Raw genomic sequence first — 20,042 nt, 5'->3', positions numbered from 1 at the left:
TGCAGATCCACAGTTAAGCTGAATCACCTACATTGTTGTTAGTCTCCACTTGCAAGATGCATATAAGTTTCCCATGTACCATTGCTCTAACTGCTGCTGCTGCTGAATTTGGCACAACGTGGCCAATTCACCTCTTCTTTTCATCCCACTGAAAAACTGTACACACTTTTCAACTGTATCCAAATATCACCACTCAAACCATAGACATATCCAATATCTGCATGCCCATGTCTTCAAGGGCCGCAACCTAGCCAGCAGAGAATACACATTAAGGGCTATAGACAGATAACTTCATCCTATGGGCAGATTTGTGTTTGACTTTCAATTAATACTCACAGGCCTATACCTAGTCCCTTGTCAGGAGAGATCTCAAGTGACATAGCCTCATCTCTGTTGATACTTATGTGGTCACTTGTACAAATTCATCCCATGAGGAGAGCTATCATTGATGCTATTTGAGTCATAGTATGCTGGGGTTTAAAAACATTGCAAGGGACTTTGTGAAGCTGTTTGTGTACTCATTATTGTGTTTAATGCAGCTTGACTCTAACTTGTCAATAAATTCTGTTATTCTTTCATAGAGTTGTAAGTCTAATACTTTGTGCTCATTAAAGTTTCCAGTAAACTATACTGGTGGTGTCAGTGAGGTTAAAGCCTCACCCAGGGTTGGACAGGCGCAGAGGACCCATAATAACCAGTGATTCCCGCAGGGGTTGCGCTACAATAAGATTATTTACACTGAGATGATCTATTTAACATGTTTTTCTAACTATCCTGTTATAAGTACCCTCAGAGAGAGACATTAAAGCTGAATGGGAGAAACACAAAACCAGTTTTTATCTCGTCTCACTCAGGTATAGTGAGGCGAATATGAAGGATAGACAATCGTAGTACATGGACGTGACTCTTGCAAAGTGTTTTGTCTAAGAGTAGGTGGAAACCGTGTTTCCAGCTCATATTTTTTGCATATTATATGTTGCTGTCAATTTGTTAAGAGAAAAATATGTTTTTGTTTTTTTTAATCATATCTACCTAGATGGATGCAGCATCAGTCCCCTGCCGGCTCTAAGGTTGAGAACCAAGTGATCAAACACAGCTGATCGCTCATTTCTCAGGGCTTCCTAAGCAGAGATGTGGGGACTGTCTTTCTGCTCTATCCCCAGCACTCACTGCAGCGCTGGGCTGTGGAGGGGGCGAGAGCAGCTGGTTCAATGTCTCAGCAGCTTGCTGAGAGGCTGAGCTGGCTGCTGGTCCAGGCATGTGGGTGGATAATGACCATATGGTCGTGATCTTTCCACAGGCTGGACCGGCTCTGTGAGACCAGCCGACAGAGGGCGTCAGCCCACATCCTGCTGAAAAGGAGTCACAGGAGTGCCAATTGATCTGCACATCTGTGATCCACAGGAGAAGTACAGCCAAGGCTTCTCTTTTAACTTCTCTTTTCTTTATTAACTATGATAATATAGCTATGCTTTTGTGCAAAGGCTTTTCAGTGCAAATAAAATATTTGCATTAGGATTATGGGTTTAGGGATTAATGTATACAGTATCTCACAAAAGTGATCACACCCCTCACATTTTTGTAAATATTTTATTATATCTTGTCATGTGACAACACTGAAGAAATTACACTTTACTACAATGCAAAGTAGTGAGGGTACAGCTTGTATAACAGTGTCAATTTGCTGTCCACTCAAAATAACTCACACTCCCACACAACCATTAATGTCTAAACTGCTGGCAACAAACGTGAGTACATCCCTAAGTAAAAATGTCCAAATTGGTCCCACGTGTGAATGGGGAGCAGGTGTGTTAAATTTGATGTGATCACTCTGAATCTCTCATTCTGGTCACTGGAAGTTCAAAATGGCACCTAATGGCAAAGAACTCTCTAATGATCTGAATAAAAGAATTGTTGCTCTACATAAAGTTGGCCTAGGCCATAAGAAGATTGGCAAGACCTTGAAACTGAGCTGCAGCACAGTAGCCAAGACCATGTAGTGGTTTAACAGGATAGGTTCCACTCAGAACAGACCTAGCCATGGTCGACCAAAGTAGGTGAGTGCACGTGCTCAGTGTCATATCCAGCGGTTATCTTTAGGAAATAGATGTATGAGTACTGCCAGCATTGCTGCAGAGGTTGAAGGGGTGGAGGGGGGGTCAGCCTTTCAGTGCTCAGACCATACGCTGCACACTGCATCAAACTGGTCTGCATGGCTGTCATTCCAGAAGGAAGCCTCTTCTAAAGATGATGCACAAGAAAGCCTGCAAACAGTTTGCTGGAGACAAGCAGACTAAGGACATGGATTACTGGAACCATGTCCTGTGGTTTGATGAGACCAAGATAACAACCCCATCAAATCATTCTCTGCAGCATTTACCTTTTGTACCACACCCTCCCTTTAGAATGTAAGCTCTAGGAGCAGGACCCTCCTGTACCTTTTTTATTGAACTGTACTGTAATTGTGTTGTCCCCCTATACATTGTAAAGCGCTGGGTAAACTGTTGGCGCTAAATCATGTATAATAATAATAAAGATAAACTTATTTGGTTCAGATGGGGTCAAGCGTGTGCGGCAGCAACCAGGTGAGGAGTACAAAGACAATTGTGTCTTGCCTGTGACATGCAATGTGAGATACTGAAGCAGAGCATGATCCCCTCCCTTCAGAGACTGGGCCACAGGGCAGTATTCCAACATGATAACGACCCCAAACACACTTCCAAAATGACCACTGCCTGCTTAAGAAGCTGGGGGTAAAGGTGATTGACTGGCCAAGCATGTCTCCAGACCTAAACCCTATTGACCGTCTGTGGGGCATCCTCAAATGGAAGGTGGAGGAGCCCAAGGTATCTAACATCCACTAGCTCTGTGATGTCATCGTGGAGGAGTGGAAGAGGACTCCAGTGGCAACCTGTGAAGCTCTGGTGAACGCCATGCCCAAGAGGGTTAAGGCAGTGCTGTAAAATAATGGTGGCTACACAAAATATTGACACTTTGGGCCCAATTTGGGCATTTCACTTAGGGGTGTACTCACTTTTGTTGCCAGCGGTTTTGACATTAATGGATGTGTGTTGAGTTATTTTGAGGGAACAGAAAATTTACACTGTTATACAAACTGTACTCTTACTACTTTACATTGTAGCAAAAGTGTTAATTCTTCAGTGTTGTCACATGAAAAGATATAATAAAATATTTACAAAAATGTGAGGGATGTACTCACTTTTGTGAGATACTGTATGTGAACGTGTGTGTGGGTGTTGATGGGGAAGGGGGCAGAGAAAGGGCAATACACTGATCTTCCCAGTGAATGGCGGTGCATGAGGGGCATGTCAGCACAAGTCTTGGCCATTGGAGGACAGGCAGGCTGTTATCCCGGCACAGCCAGAAACCTGACCACATTGGGATGGATGTGCTTCTATGCCTAGCATTGTCAGTTTGAAGTACGAAATCAGGGGTGTTGACATGATCATCAGGAATTTTACACAGAGGAAGCAATGCAATGAGAGCGGAAAACTTTTTACCACAAGGACGTGGTACAAAATGCACACATCAGAAATCTAATATGTTGGGGTAACATATTCTTTAACCACTTGCCGTCCGAGCTATAGCCGAATGACGGCCACAGCGTGGACCTGGATTTCCGGGAGGCCATCACAGGACGGCCTCCCCTTTGCACGCTCCCTACACGCGCTCCTGTGGTCCCGGCCCCTTTTCCTACAAAATGCTCCGGTCGGACATACTCATACTAAGCCCTTGTACACACGGTCGGAGATTCCAACAACCAAATCCGTCGGATTTTGTCCATCGGATTTTGTCTGACGGAATTTGTCCAAAACTTGTATACACACGGTCGGGCAAAGTTGTCGGAAAATACGACGTGATGACGTTATTTCGTTACGACAGGACTACGTTCATGCTAGTAGCCAACAGCTTTGGTGTAGGAATTTGATCTGAGCATGTGTGGCACTTTCTCCGACCGGAATTCTCTACACATGATCGGAGTATGTCCGACCGGAGCATTTTGTAGGAAAATTTTACCAACAAGTTGGAAAACTTGGTCCGTCGCATACTCCGACGGAAACAGTCCGATGTAGACCACACACAGTCGGAATATCAGTCAAAACGGACACATTCCGTTGGAATCTCTGACCGCGTGTACAAAAGCTTAGTCAGATAAAATTACATATATAATGAATCCACTGCAGTAGCATGAGACTGTCAAAGCATGGTCACAGCGGACCCAGCGTGTATGTAGCGATATCTCACCCACACTGAAATTGTAATCGCCAGAGCATCACTTCCAGTAAAGCTCTGTACACACGGTGCGATCAGATCGTGTTGTCGGAAAATCCAATCGTGTGTGTGCTCCATCAGACTTTTCCGACACACAAAGTTTGAGAGCTGGAACAAAAATTTTCTGGCAACAAAATCCGATTGTTTAAATTTCCGATCGTGTGTAGACAATTCCGACGGACAAAGTGCTATGCATGCTCAGAATAAATTACAAGATGAAAGCTATTGGCTACTGGCCCGTTGTACATGTTTTACGTCACTGCGTTCAGAACGATCGGATTTTCTGACAACTTTGTGCGACAGTGTGTATGCAAGACAAATTTGACCCAAAATCCATCGTAAAAAATCTGATGGATTTTGTTGTCGGAATGTACAATCCTGTGTACGGGGCATAATTGTGTCTGATATCACTTTTGGTTGCCGTACAGCCACATCCCGATGCGTTTTCTCATCACAACTTCTTCCTGGCATATTGTCAGGGCTGGCTTAGCCCTTCCTTCTCTGGGCTGGCTGCTCAGCTGTCGGCTAATTGCCAGCTCTCAGCTCTCTCCACAGTTACCAGCTGTTTCTGATCTTGCTCGTCTGACCTGCCTACTTAAAGCTATCCAGCTCACTTCACCTCTGCCTTCACCTTGGTCACATCACAAGAAACCATCTCCCATGGTTCTGTTTAAAGACTGGCTTGCTGACATCCCTTCTGGCTCCTTATCCTGCTTGCTGGCTGATTACCCGATCTGAGGTGATCTCCAGACCTAAAACCTATTGAGCATCTGTGTGGCATTCTCAAACGGAAGGTGGAGGAGCGCAAGGTCTCTAACATCCACCAGCTCCGTGATGTCTTAATGGAGGAGTGGAAGAGGACTCCAGTGGCAACCTGTGAAGCTCCAGTGAACTTAATCCCCAAGAGAGTTAAAGAGGGATTCCACCTAAAAAAAAAATATTAAAAGCCAGCAGCTATAAATACTACAGCTGCTGACTTTTAATAAATGGACACTCACCTTTCCCGGGTTCCAGCGATGCCGGCAGCCGAGGCCGATCGATCGCTCAGCTCTCAGCTGCTGCTGCCACCATTCTAGGTGAGGGAATCAGGAAGTGAAGCAAATCGGCTTCACTTCCCGGTTCCCTACTGCGCATGCGCGAGTCGCGCAGCGCAATAGGAATTGTCCGCGCTGTCACTGGGACCCGTGTGTGTCCCAGCAGACAGCGCATCAGGACAGGAAATGACATAGACTCCCATGGGAGTCTATGCCCGGAAGTGGGTGTAAATACCTGTCTTTGACAGGTATCTCCACCCCCCTCCCCCCTGTAAGGTGACAATTGTGACACCGGAGGGGGGGAGGGTTCCGATCAGCGGAAGTTCCACTTTAGGGTGGAACCCCGCTTTAAGGCAGTGCTGGAAAATAATGGTGGCCACACAAAATATTGACACCTTGGGCCCAATTTGGACATTTTTACTTAGGGGTGTACTCAATTTTGTTGCCAGTGGTTTAGACATTAATGGCTGTGTGTTGAGTTATTTTGAGGGGACAGCAAATTGACACTGTTATACAAGCTGTACACTCACTACTTTACATTGTAGCAAAGTGTAATTTCTTCAGTGTCGTTACATATAAACATATAATAAAATATTTACAAAATTGTGAGGGGTGTACTCACTTTTGTGAGATTCTGTATATACAGTGCCTTGAAAAAGTATTAATACCCCTTTAATTGTTTTGTCATGTTACTTACAACCAAAAACGTAAATGTATTTTATTGGGATTTTATGTGATAGACCAACACAAAGGGGCATGTAATTGTGAAGTGGAAGGAAAATCATAAATGGTTTTAAATTTTTTTACAAATAAATATCTGAAAAGTGTGGCGTGCGTTTGTATTCAGCCCCCTTGAGTCAATAATTTGTAGAACCACCTTTTACTGCAATTAGAGCTGCAAGTCATTTTGGGTATGTCTCTAATTGCCTTCAGAAGTCACCTAATTAGTAAATAGAGTCTACCTGTGTGTAATTTAATCTCAGAATAAATACAGATGTTCTGTGAAGCCCTCAGAGTTTTTTTTAGAGAACCTTAGTGAACAAACAGCATTATGAAGGCAAAGGAACACACCAGAGAGGTCAGGGTTAAAGTTGTGGAGAAGATTAACCACTACAGATCCGCGCTATTGCCAAATGACGGCATTAGCGCGGACCTACATTTCCGGGACTACATCTATTGACGTCGTCCCGGTTACGAGCGGCCTGCGCGCCCCCTGAGGGGCGCGCGCGGCGCGCTCTGTGATCGGCGAGTCCGTGAGACTCGCCTGATCACCGATCCGTGTAAGGGGTCGATCCCGACCCCTTATCACGTGATCAGCTGTCAGCCAATGACAGCTGATCATGTGATAGAACGGAGCCGGTAATCGGCTATTATTCCTCCTCGCGCTGACAGCGCGAGGAGAGAAAAAAAAAGCCGATCACCGGCGGCCGTGATCGGGACATCAGTCCCAATCACGGCCATCAATACAAGGGACCACCTGCCACCTGCCTGTGCCCACCTGCCTCCCGCAGTGCCATCCTGAAGTAAAATAAAAGCAAAAGTAAGTGCCCCCCGTCAGTGCCCCCCGTCAGTGCCCCCCGTCAGTGCCCATAGTGCCCACAGTGCCACCCACAGTGCCACCCACAGTGCCACCCCACAGTGCCACCCACAGTGCCACCCACAGTGCCACCCAATCTGCCTCAAAGGTGCTGCACCCCAGTGCCGCCCATCAGTGCCCAGCAGTGCTGCCCATCTGTGCCCAGCAGTGCCGCCCATCAGTGCCCAGCAGTGCCACCTATCAGAGCCACCTATCAGTGCCACCTATCAGTGCCCATCAGTCCCATCTATCTGTGGTACCTATCAGTGCCCATCCGTGCCACCCATCCGTGCCACTTATCCGTGCCACCCATCCGTGCCATCTTATCTGTGCCCATCTTTACCCATCAGTGCCGCCTTATCTGTGCCCATCGGTGCCGCCTTATCTGTGCCTATTAGTGCCGCCTTAACTATGCCTATCAGTGCCCACCGGTGCAGCCTATCAGTGCCCACCAATGCAGCCCATCAGTGCCCACCAATGCAGCCCATCAGTGCCCACCAATGCAGCCTATCAGTGCCGCCTAATCAGCGCACTTCAATGAAGGAGAAAAATGACCCGTTTGCAAAATTTTATAACAAACTATTAAAACATGATTTTTTTTTTTTTGCATCTTTTTTTGTTTGTTTAGCAAAAAATAAAACTCCGAGCTGTAACTAAATACCACCAAAAGAAAGCTCTATTTGTTGGAAAAAAATGATAAAAATTTCATTTGGGTATAGTGTTGTATGACCGCGTAATTGTCACTCAAAGTGCATCAGCGCTGAAAGCTGAAAATTGGTCTGGGACTGAGGGGGGTTTAAGTGCCCAGTAAGCAAGTGGTTAAAGCAGGTTTAGATTATAAAAAAATATCCCAAGCTTTGAACATCTCATGGATCATTGTTCAATCCATCATCTGAAAAAGAAAAGGGTATGGCACAACTGCAAACCTACCAAGACATTGCTGTCCACCTCAACTAACAGGGAGAAGCAGCCAAGAGACCCATGGTACCTCTGGAGGAGCTGCAGAGATCCACAGATCAGGTGGAAGAATCTGTCCACGTGACAACTATTAAGTCATCCACTCCACAAATATGGACTTTGTGGAAGAGTGGCAAGAAGAAAACCATTGTTGAAAGAAAGCCATAAGAAGTATTGTTTGCAGTTTGCGAGAAGCCATGTGGGGACACGGCAAACATGTGGAAGAATGTGCTCTGGTCAGATGAGTTTAACTTTTTAGCCTAAAAGTAAAACCCAAGTTGTGGTGGAAAACTTACACTGCACATCACCCTGAACACACCCTCTTTACCGTGAAAAATGGTGGTGGCAGCATCATGTTGTGGGGATGTTTTTCTTCAGCAGGGACAGGGAAGCTGGTCAGAGTTAATGGGAAGATGGACTGAGCCAAATACAGGGCAAATCTTAGAAGAAAACCTGTTAGAGTCTGCAAAAGACTTGAGACTGGGATGGAGGTTCACCTTCCAGCAGGACAGCGATCCTAAACATACAGCCAGAGCTACAATGGAATGGTTTAGATCAAAGCATTTTTACATGTTAGAATGGCCCAGTCTAAATCAAATTGAGAATCTGTGGCAAGACTTGAAAATTGCTATTCACAGTCCCTCTCCGTCCAATTTGACAGAGCTTGAGCTATTTTTCAAAGAAGAATGGGCAAAAATGTCACACTCTAGATGTGCAAATCTGGTAGAGGCATACCCAAAATGAATTTCAGCTGTAATTGCGGTGAAAGGTGGTTCTACAAAGTATTGACTCAGGGGGCCTGAATACAAATGCACACCACACTTTTCACATATTTATTTGTAAAAAAGTTTGGAAATCATTTATCATTTTCACAATTATGTGCCACTTTGTGTTGGTCTATCACATAAAACCCCAATAAAATAAATTCATGTTATTACATTGTAACATGACTAAATGTGGAAAATGTCAAGGGGTATGAATAAGACACCGTGTGTATATATATATATATATATATATATATATATATATATATATATATATATATATACATACATATATATGTAATGGATGACATTTGGGATCAAATGTCATATGCCTTGTAAATTTAGTTTTTGCCTCAGAACAGTACAGTACTGAGGGTTAATTGTGTAGGTAAGGCTTAACACCAGTCTGGCCAGGCCATGATGGATGTTCTGCCTGGTCATGTGAGCGGTGAGGTGCACATGACAGGCCAGAACCAGGCCTGGTTGTATGTTTGAATATAGCCCTCTTGGAGCCAATCAGCGGGAGTGCCGGGTCCGCTGAGGAGTCTGGGAGAGGGTACTTAAACAGGTGTGGGTCACGTGTTCGGAGTTCCGGAGTTGTTCGAGAGACCCGTGTGGTCTGTTCTGGTTCCAGGACCGGGGTAGCCCCCTGAGGGGTCCAGCTCACGGGGTGTTTGACATCCCACAACATGTTCCTGTCAGTGGCCCCTGGTAGACCCGACTGGTCTTGGGTAGGGATCCGTCTGTTCCCGAGTCTCGGAACCGGCTGGTCCAAGGCCCTGTAACTGAAGGAGGACTCAAAGTGTCCGGGTGTGCTTTCGGCTTGGAGGGGCACCACAGCTTGTGCAAGTAACTGGGGGAGGACTCTTCGGAGGAGGGCCGGCAAGTGGCATCCTGAGAAGTGCCTGGTTACTGAGTTGGGAAGGACATTGACAAGTCCACACTTTTCCAGTACCTCAAAGGAAGCAGAAAACGTTCCAGGTACAGATGGAAAAAGGTTCCTATTCATCTTCAGTTATCTGTTTGAGTTAGAGTCAATGTGCTGACTGCCATGACCTCTGGTTAGAGGACTAATCAGCCTTGAAGTACCCAGCTGCGGGTGGCTACTCTCTGGGTGGAAAAAGAGACTTTGTTAAACCTGCAGTTCAAGGTACCTGAATTCTTCACCCGTGCCCTCTGTTCCCAAAGAGACTGTGTTTGTGAAAGTTCTGCTGCAAAATAAAACCTTTTGAAAGGACTTTATGTGTCAGTGTACAAGTCATTGGGTATTGAGAAACCCTAGAAGAGCAGGCCAGGAGAAGGTAACCAGTAAGCCCATTAATTCAAGGCCGTGCAGCAAAGGGTTGTGGCCACTACACTACATATATATATATATACACTGCTCAAAAAAATGACAGGAACACTTTTTAGAGTATAGCATCAAGTCAATTAAATTCCTGGGATATTGATCTAGTCAGTTAAGCAGCAGAGGGGATTGTTAATCTGTTTCAGCTGCTTTGGTGTTAATGAAATTAACAACGGGTGCACTAGATGGACAACAATGAGATGACCTTCAAAACAGGAATGGTGAGGAAAGGTGAATGCCACTGACATTTTTTTCCCTACTCATCTTTTCGGACTGTTTTTCACTAGTTTTGCATAGGGCTAGCTAGGGTCAGTGTCACTACTGGTAGCATGAGGCGATACTTGGACCCTATAGGGGTTGCACAGGCAGTCTAACTCCTCCAGAATGGCACATCAATACGTGCCATTGTCAGAAGGTTTGCTGTGTCTCCTAGCACAGTCTCAATAGCATGGAGGAGATTCCAGGAGACAGGCAGCAGGACTGATATCTGCTCCTTTGTGCAAGGAGGAATAGGATGAGCACTGCCAGAGCCCTACAAAATTACCTCTAGCAGGCCACTGGTTTAAATGTCTCTGACCAAACAATCATAAACAGACTTCATGAGGGCGGCCTGAGGGCCTGACATCCTCTACTGGGCCCTTTGCTCACTGCCCAGCACCATGGAGCTCGCTTGCCATTTGCCATTGAACACCGGAATTGGCAGGTCTGCCACTGGCGCCTTGTGCTGTTCACAGGTGAGAGCAGGTTCACCCTGAGCACATGTGACAGACGTGTAAGGGTCTGGAGAAGCCATTAAGAATGTTATGCTGCCTGTAATATCTTTCAGCATAACCAGTTTGGTGGTGGGTCATTGATGGTCTGGGGAGGCATATCCATGGAAGGATGCACAGACCTCTACAGGCTAGACAATGGCAACCTGACTGCCATTAGGTATGGTGATGAAATCCTTGGACCAATTGTCAAACCCTACGCTGGTGCAGTGGGTCTTAGGTTGCTCCTGGTGCATGACACCTCATGTGGTGAGAGTATGCAGCCAGTTCCTGGAGGATGAAGGAATTGATACCATTGAATGGCCCCCATGCTCGCCTGACCTCAATCATATATAACACCATTGGGACATTATGTTTCGATCCATCCGACACCGTCAGGTTGCACCTCAGTCTGTTCAGGAGCTCAGTGATGCCCTTGTCCAGATCTGGTAGGAAAAACTCCAGGACACCATCTGTCGTCTCATTAGGAGCATGCCCTGAGGTTGTTACGCATGCATACAAGCACATGTGGACCATACAAACTGATGAGTATGATTTTGAGTAATGAAATTTCAGCAAAATGGACTAGCCTGCTGTATCATTTTTTCAATTTGATTTTCAGGGTGACTTTGAATTCAGCCCTCTGTAGGCTGATAATTTTCATTTCCATCAAACAATGTGGTATCCTTTCGTTCCTAACACATTACCCAGTCTATATCATTCTAGATATCCAGCATGATAATTTTCCTCATTGAGATCTGATGTGTTTTCAAAGTGTTCCCTATATTTTTGCGGTGTATGTGTCTATATATATATATATATATATATATATATATATACATACAGCAAGTTTTGTTTCTCCCCAGGATGCTTATTTCCGTTCTCTGAAAATTTTCATGTAGAAAGCTTTATTGAAAAAGTCAGACAATTCCTGAGCAGTAAGAAACTGTGTTGCATAGCAAATGCAGCAAAAGGTTACGACGGTGACACAATCATAAGATATAGGAGATATAGCCACATACAGCCATTGGTCTCCGCTACCAGGAGCAGACATTGTTTAATAGAGGGAAAAACCAGAGAGTATGTATTGATTGAACCAGTGAGTATTAGTGATCTCTACCAAGACCCCCACCAGCCTGCCGATCACCAGGTCTAATGTGCACTGACAGTTTTAGCCTAATTTCACTTTCGGGAAAATAATATATTTCCCAGAGATTTTTTTCTTAGATAATAACAAGGTTTTTCATGCAAGGAAAGCTTCATTCATATGTACACTAGTTATACATATGTACATATTGCTATAGATACATAGGGGTTGATTTACTAAAGATATATGGATTGTGCACTTTGAAAATTGCCGTTGCGCCTGAGCTTAGTAAATGAGGTAAAATTTCACTTTACAAAGAATACCCAATCACCTGCAAGGAAAAAATAAAATAAAAATTTGCTTGCATTGGATGATGGAAGTCAACAGAACTCTCCCTCATTTACTAAGCTCTGGAGCAACTGCATAGTGCACAGTCTATTTGCCTTTAGTAAATCAACCCCATAGTCTCACATATACAATATATTTACATATAAATCTGATTATCAATGTACTTGAGTATTTTGCAAAGATACGGGAAAGATCCAAGTGTATATGAGTTTATTAAACCTTGTGCCTGGCAAGTGTAAATACACATAGTTCTGTGTGGGAACAGGTGTATCAGGGCAGCGCTGTTTAAGAGTTGTCAGAGAACACTTCATGCGTGATGAGTAAAGTCTATGTACAGGGACATACGCCAGATTGTTATTTTGCAGTGTTGGTGTTTTTCGCCTTCATCAGTCACAAGGTACACAGTATGTTGTTGCAGTATTGCTGTCAAAATAGTTTTTTTATTTTTAAACGTAGACTTTCGAGTTACCATCTATTTAACCTTATCTACATAATACACAATAATCAGACTACTGAATAACTTACACACATTTCAGTGGTAAATAAGAGAAGACACAATGCAAATGAACGTTTTCACTATGTACCATTTCCTTAGTTGCAGGATCCTTCTCTCACTTATCGTCCAGAACCAGAACATCACAACTACAGGAATTATATGGTGAGTACATCACAATGGAATAGAACAAAAAAAGTGCCCCTAGTAATGCATAAAATATATACAGCATTCAGTCATGTGTTTGCCTGCACTGCCGATCTGGGGCCCATGGGAATAATGGTGTGTTATATTTGGAAGATACCTAGGGTGCCAGGTTGTCAGGATCAGCCCACTGGGTACCACTGTAGAAGCATCCTGACCAAATACAAATTTGTAAAGCATTGGGCAAACTATGATTACTTTATAGATCCCATATAATAGGAATAAGAATTATTTGTGCATGGGGTTTCATTTGTTGGGTATCCCAGGACAAATACTGTCCATAGCCATAGGCGTGCGCACGGGGTGTGCATGGGCACACCCTATTCATCCTGTGTGCACAGATTCCCCTTCTTTAAACCCCTGATATATCACCAAAGCCCCCTAACGGAGCTCCTAAATAAATTGTACAAAAAATGAAAATTATTGAAATAAATAAATAAATAAAATAATACAAATAAAAACTACTGACACCATCCACTGCCATACTGACATCAATCTCTGCCCTACTGACAACATCTACTGCCATACTGAAACCAATCCCTGTTCTACTGACACCACCAGTATATACTGTATATCAGGAATATGCAATTAGTGGACCTCCAGCTGTTGCAAAACTACAAGTCCCATCATGCCTCTGCCTCTGGGTGTCATGCTTGTGGCTGTCAGTCTTGCTATGCCTCATGGGACTTGTAGTTCTGCAACAGCTGGAGGTCCACTAATTGCATATCCCTGCTGTATATACACATGCACACACGCATATGTGTTTGAGCTTTGAGGTGCACACCCTAATGCAATAGGCTGCAGACACCTATGTCCATAGTACAGGAAAAATTACTATTTAATAGGAAGTAAACCCTGATGGGTTTTACTTCCTCTTTGTTTCCCTGCAAAGGTAAAGCATAATGTGACACTTACCTGCAGGAGAAGCCCGCAATGTCCCCATCTTCTTCCCTAGCAGCGAGCGTCCATTCTTCACCCTTCTTCCTTCCCGGAGCCACGAACTCCGGCTCTGTGACTGGCCGGAGCCACGTGATATCAGTCCTATGCATGCGCGCAGGAGCCTCCAGTCACGGCATGACCCGAGTTAGAAACGGCACAGCGTGCCCTTTCTAACTCCGGCGCATGCACAGAAGAAATCACCCTACGATCTAGGAGATATTTCAAGCACCTACAGGTAAGCCTTAATCTAGGCTTACCTGTAGGTTAATGTGGTCTGTAAGGGTTTATAACCACTTTAAAGAGGGAGCCAGACTACTTTTCTACACAGGGATGGGCTACTTTACATTACATGTGATTGCCACTGCTTTAAAGCAATCAACTATAACTATTTTTAATCCTTAGACTGGGTTCACACTTGGGCGATGCGGGAACCAGCAAGATTCCTGTGCGGGTTCCCGCATCGCACCTGAACACCCGGCAGTTCACACAGACAGATGCAAACCGCTGCGGGTGTCAATGTAGCGTTCATGACACCCCCCAGATCAGTTCACAGATTGCACTGCGAATTGTGAAATTGTGAAATAGAAATAGTGAAGGAATCGGATTGCATGGGTGTGAACACCATTGCAATCGGATTCCAGTGCCGACCAAAAAAAGGGCCCTGCATCATTTTGATGCAAATGCGAAGCAATTTCAGCCATACATTTTGAATGGCTACATTTGCATCGCACAGACATCCCATGTGATCTGCACAGCAATGCGGTGCAAACCCAGTATTACTCTACTAGCAATGCATTAGTAGATAGATAGGAAGGTGAACTATATTTCTTTGTTTTATACTTTTTTATTTATTTTTTACAACTCTTCACTTGCTTCCTGGTTTCTGGCCTAGGCCAAAATGATATCATACATCCCAGGAATCTTCATAGAGGAAGGGAGTGGAGGTGGGGGCTTTCTCAGCTAAGCACACACATCTGCCTGCATACTTGAGCTAAGGGAAGATGGATTCCAAGATGTAAATGCTACATAAATCATCTGCCCTTTCTCAAGATGCAATGGCTAAAAATTGCCGGGGGTTGGCTTTCTACGTGATTTCTCAACAAAATAAAACATGGATGGATGGGTGAGTTTGCTTTGAATATTAAAAAATATATTAAATGGCCTTTTTAGTTTGTGGTGCTCCAATACAGTTTTGTTTTGCTTTAAGGTGAATGCACTACAGCTCAGTAGTGAAGCAGTAGTAGAAACCCTGGGGGGTTATTTTTTCTACTGTTTTACTAGGGATACTGTTACTTTGAGCAATAATTTGAGGCAAGAAGCAACCATTAAAAAGGTGATCATTATGGATGTTTTATTTAAAGCTTTTTATGTAACTTTATCTCTTAACTTGTTCTAGGATGGCCCCCTTGTGGACAGAGTAAAAATGACCTACACACTTATGCACACATACCAAACGGTGGATTTTGTAAAAGAAAAGGTGAGCAAAGACTAAAGCAGATATTATTATTATTTCTGGTGATGATGTATAAATATACAAAGTAAAAATGGTACATTTAGTAGCCAACTACAGTGCCTTGCGAAAGTATTCGGCCCCCTTGAACTTTTCAACCTTTTGCCACATTTCAGGCTTCAAACATAAAGATATAACATTTTAATTTTTTGTGAAGAATCACCAACAAGTGGGACACAATTGTGAAGTGGAACGAAATCTATTGGATATTTTAAACTTTTTTAGCAAATAAAAAACTGAAAAGTGGTGCGTGCAAAATTATTCGGCCCCTTTACTTTCAGTGCAGCAAACTCACTCCAGAAATTCAGCGAGGATCTCTGAATGATCCAATGCTGTCCTAAATGACTGATGGTGATAAATAGAATCCACCTGTGTGTAATCAAGTCTCTGTATAAATGCACCTGCTCTGTGACAGTCTCAGGGTTTTGTTGAAAGTGCAGAGTGCATCATGAAGACCAAGGAACACACCAGGCAGGTCCGTAATACTGTTGTGGAGAAGTTTAAAGCCGGATTTGGATACAAAAAGATTTCCCAAGCTTTAAACATCCCAAGGAGCACTGTGTAAGCGATCATTTTGAAATGGAAGGAGTATCAGACCACTGCAAATCTACCAAGACCTGGCCGTCCTTCTAAACTTTCAGCTCAGACAAGGAGAAGACTGATCAGAGATGCAGCCAAGAGGCCCATGATCACTCTGGATGAACTGCAGAGAACTACAGCTGAGGTGGGAGAGTCTGTCCATAGGACAACAATCAGTCGTACACTGCACAAATCTGGCCTTTATGGAAGAGTGGCAAGAAGAAAGGTATTTCTCAAAGATATCCATAAAAAGTCTTGTCTAAAGTTTGCCACAAGCCACCTGGGAGACACACCAAACATGTGGAAGAAGGTGCTCTGGTCAGATGAAACCAAAATCAAACTTTTTGCCCACAATGCAAAACAATATGTTTGGCGTAAAAGCAACACAGCTCATCACCCTCAACACACCATCCCCACTGTCAAACATGGTGGTGGCAGCATCATGGTTTGGGCCTGCTTTTCTTCAGCAGGGACAGGGAAGATGGTTAAAATTGAGGGGAAGATGGATGCAGCCAAATACAGGACCATTCTGGATGAAAACCTGTTGGAGTCTGCAAAAGACCTGAAACTGGGACGGAGATTTATCTTCCAACAAGACAATGATCCCAAACATACAGCAAAATCTACAAAGGAATGGTTCACAAATAAACGTATCCAGGTGTTAGAATGGCCAAGTCAAAGTCCAGACCTGAATCCAATCGAGAATCTGTGGAAAGAGCTAAAAACTGCTGTTCACAAACGCTCTCCATCCAACCTCACTGAGCTCGAGCTGTTTTGCAAGGAAGAATGGGCAAGAATTTCAGTCTCTCGATGTGCAAAACTGATAGAGACATACCCCAAGCGACTTGCAGCTGTAATCGCAGCAAAAGGTGGCTCTACAAAGTATTAACGCAAGGGGGCCGAATAATTTTGCACGCCCCACTTTTCATTTATTTATTAGTTAAAAAAGTTTCAAAAATCCAATAGATTTTGTTCCACTTCACAATTGTGTCCCACTTGTTGGTAATTCTTCACAAAAAATAAAAATTTTATATCTTTATGTTTGAAGCCTGAAATGTGGCAAAAGGTTGAAAAGTTCAAGAGGGCCAAATACTTTCGCAAGACACTGTATGTGTGAATGTGCTTATGTACTGTGAATATAGTGTGTGTGTATATATAAAGTGAGTACACCCCTTACATTTTTGTAAATATTTTCTTAGATCTTTTCATGTGACAAAACTGAAGAAATGACACTTTGCTACAATGTAAAGTAGTGAGTGTACAGCTTGTATAACAGAGTAAATTTGCTGTCCCCTCAAAGTAACTCAACACAAAGCCATTAATGTCTAAACCGCTGGCAACAAAAGTGAGTACACCCCTAAGTGAACAAGTTTAAATTGGGCCCAAAGTGTCTATATTTTGTGTGGCCACCATTATTTTCCAGCACTGCCTTAACCCTTTTGGGCATGGCGTTCACCAGAGCTTCACAGGTTGCCACTGGAGTCCTCTTCCACTCCTCCATAATGACATCTGGTGGATGTTGCTCTCCTCCACCTTCCATTTGAGGATGCCCCACAGATGCTCAATAGGGTTTAGGTCTGGAGACATGCTTGGCCAGTCCATCACCTTTACCATCAGCTTCTTTAGCAAGGCAGTGGCCATCTTGGAGGTGTGTTTGGGGTTGTTATCATGTTGGAATACTGCCCTGTGGCCAGTCTCCGAAGGGAGGGGATTATGCTCTGCTTCACTATGTCACAGTGCATGTTGGCATTCATGGTTCCCTCAATACATTGTAGCTCCCTGGTGCCAGCAGCACTCATGCAGCCCCAGACCATGACACTCAAACCACCATGCTTGACTGTAGGCAAGACACTCTTGTCTTTGTATTCACCTGGTTGCTGCCACACATGCTTGACACCATCTGAATGAAATAAGTTTAACGTGGTCTCATCAGACCCCAGGACATGGTTCCAGTAATCCATGTCCTTAGTCTGCTTGTCTTCAGCAAACTGTTTGCATGCTTTCTTGTGCATCATCTTTAGAAGAGGCTTCCTTCTGGGAAGACAGCAATGCAGATCAATTTGATGCAGAGTGTGGCGTATGGTCTGAGCACTGACAGGCTGACCCCCCCACCGCTTCAACTTCGGCAGCAATGCTGGCAGCACTCATACGTCTATTTCTCAAAGACAGATGCTGAGCACGTGCACTCATTTTCTTTGGTGCAACCTGTCCTGTCAAACCACTGTATGGTCTTGGCCACCATGCTGCAGCTTAGTGTCAGGGTCTTGGCAAACTTCTTATAGCCTAGGCCATCTTTATGTAAAGCAACAATTCTTTTTTTCAGATCCTCAGTGAGTTCTTTGCCATGAGGTGCCATGTTGAACTTCTAGTGAGCAGTATGAGAGTGTGAGAGCGATAACACCAAATTTAACACACCTGCTTTCCATTCACACCTGAGACCTTGTAACACTAATGAGTCACATGACACTGAGGAGGGAAAATAGCCCAATTGGGCCAAATTTGGACATTTTCACTTAGGTGTGTACTCAATTTTGTTGCCAGCGGTTTAGACATTAATGGCTGTGTGTTGAGTTATTTTGAGGGGACAGCAAATTTACACTGTTACGCTGTACACTCACCACTTTACATTGCAGCAAAGTGTCATATTGTCAGTGTTGTCACATGAAAAGATATAATAAAATATTTACAAAAATGTGGGGGGTGTACTCACTTTTGTGAGATACTGTATATATATATATATATATATATATATATATATATATATATATATATATATATGGCTAATTGTCAAGAGGTCAATTGATTTTGCCCTAACTCTGAAAAGCTGCACTTCTCTCTTCTGTCGCTAGGTGGCTGGGTACCTGGTGACAATAGACAAGACAAAAGCATTGCAAGTACAGACTAGGAATGAATGGGGTGTCTCAGCCAATGGACAAGGATTTTCTTGGATCCCTTGACCTGCTGAGAACCCATTCATTTGGGTGGGGTAAAGTTACGGGGGTTCTTTGCCACCTGGACGGCTGTCTGGTGGACGTCTGTTGTAATACCCTGGGTTACTAAGCCATAAGCCTTGGACCTATACCCGGGACATCTGGCTACTAGGCTGTCTGAGGACCTATCCAGAAGCAATAGAGCAGCATAGGGTTGGGACTTGTATTCCAACCAGAAGTATTGGTTCTGCCGGCCGGAGAACCAGCTGTGGTTGGAGGTAGAGGGGAAGCTGTTGCCACTAAGGGACCATCCAACTTGCTACCAGAGACCACTGTGTGTAGGTAAAGCAAGTACCTGAGCAGTATTCTCACAAGCCAAAGATGGTGAAGAATTGGCAAAACTTCAGCAAGTGGCAAGCCAGGGACCCAGCCAGTGGAGATGATGCTTGCAGAGCATTATTGTGTGCCAAGCCAGGGACAAAGAAGGCCAGTGGAGTGATGCTTGAGGAGTATCTGTGAGTGCCAAGCTAGAGACCCAGAAAGAAAGAGGGGGTGACACTTGAGGAAGATACTGAGTGAGAAGATTGGAAGAGCTCAGGAGATCCAGTGGCGAGTGGATCTGTTAGTCTAGTAAAAAGACTGGGAGCTCAGCTGAGTGAAGTTCTACAATAGGAGATTGTAGAAGAAGTAAAGGAGTTCATTGCAACCGTTGTTAGAGATTGTTGCCATAGAAGACAGCAGTCCTACTCATGCAGATGTGGTGTCCAGCTGGATGCTTTTCCCTGCATGGCTGTCTGCCTATAGAAGTCTTGGAGTCTGCCAATTAATATTGCATCTACTAAAGGGTGTCCTGGCCCTAACCATCTCTCCCACAGTTCTGTTTAGGAGACAATAAATCTCTTTGCATTCAAGAAGTGTCTGGCACCCATCAATCTACCTTGCATTACACCCACAATGCCTTATAACCCACTCTACGAAGGATGTCAGCTGTCCCTAACTTTGGATGTTACCATTAGGCCCCAAGGGGCCGCGAATTGGCTATATATATATATATATATATATATATATATATATACACACACACACACACACAGTAAATACACAGTATACAGTGCCTTGCGAAAGTATTCGGCCCCCTTGAACTTTTCAACCTTTTGCCACATTTCAGGCTTCAAACATAAAGATATACATTTTTTATTTTTTGTGAAGAATCACCAACAAGTGGGACACAATT

The 20,042-nt window shown here is 44.0% G+C and overlaps 1 protein-coding gene across 1 annotated transcript in view; it reads left to right on the top strand.

The window, feature by feature from the left end:
* The window catches only part of MIOX (myo-inositol oxygenase), a 53,715-nt gene that overhangs the window by 1,521 nt on the left and 32,152 nt on the right, over positions 1–20,042 (top strand). Inside the window, exons 2-3 of the mRNA XM_077473407.1 lie at positions 12,749–12,811; positions 15,186–15,266. Of these exons, the coding sequence (XP_077329533.1) occupies positions 12,749–12,811; positions 15,186–15,266 (144 nt within the window). The remainder of the gene's footprint in view (positions 1–12,748; positions 12,812–15,185; positions 15,267–20,042) is intronic.

This window comes from Lithobates pipiens, unplaced genomic scaffold (assembly GCF_037356315.1).
Source record: "Lithobates pipiens isolate NorthernLeopardFrog02 unplaced genomic scaffold, aLitPip1_a1.2 Scaffold_8, whole genome shotgun sequence".
Taxonomy (NCBI): domain Eukaryota; kingdom Metazoa; phylum Chordata; class Amphibia; order Anura; family Ranidae; genus Lithobates; species Lithobates pipiens.
This window is presented reverse-complemented; position numbering and strand designations above follow the sequence as displayed.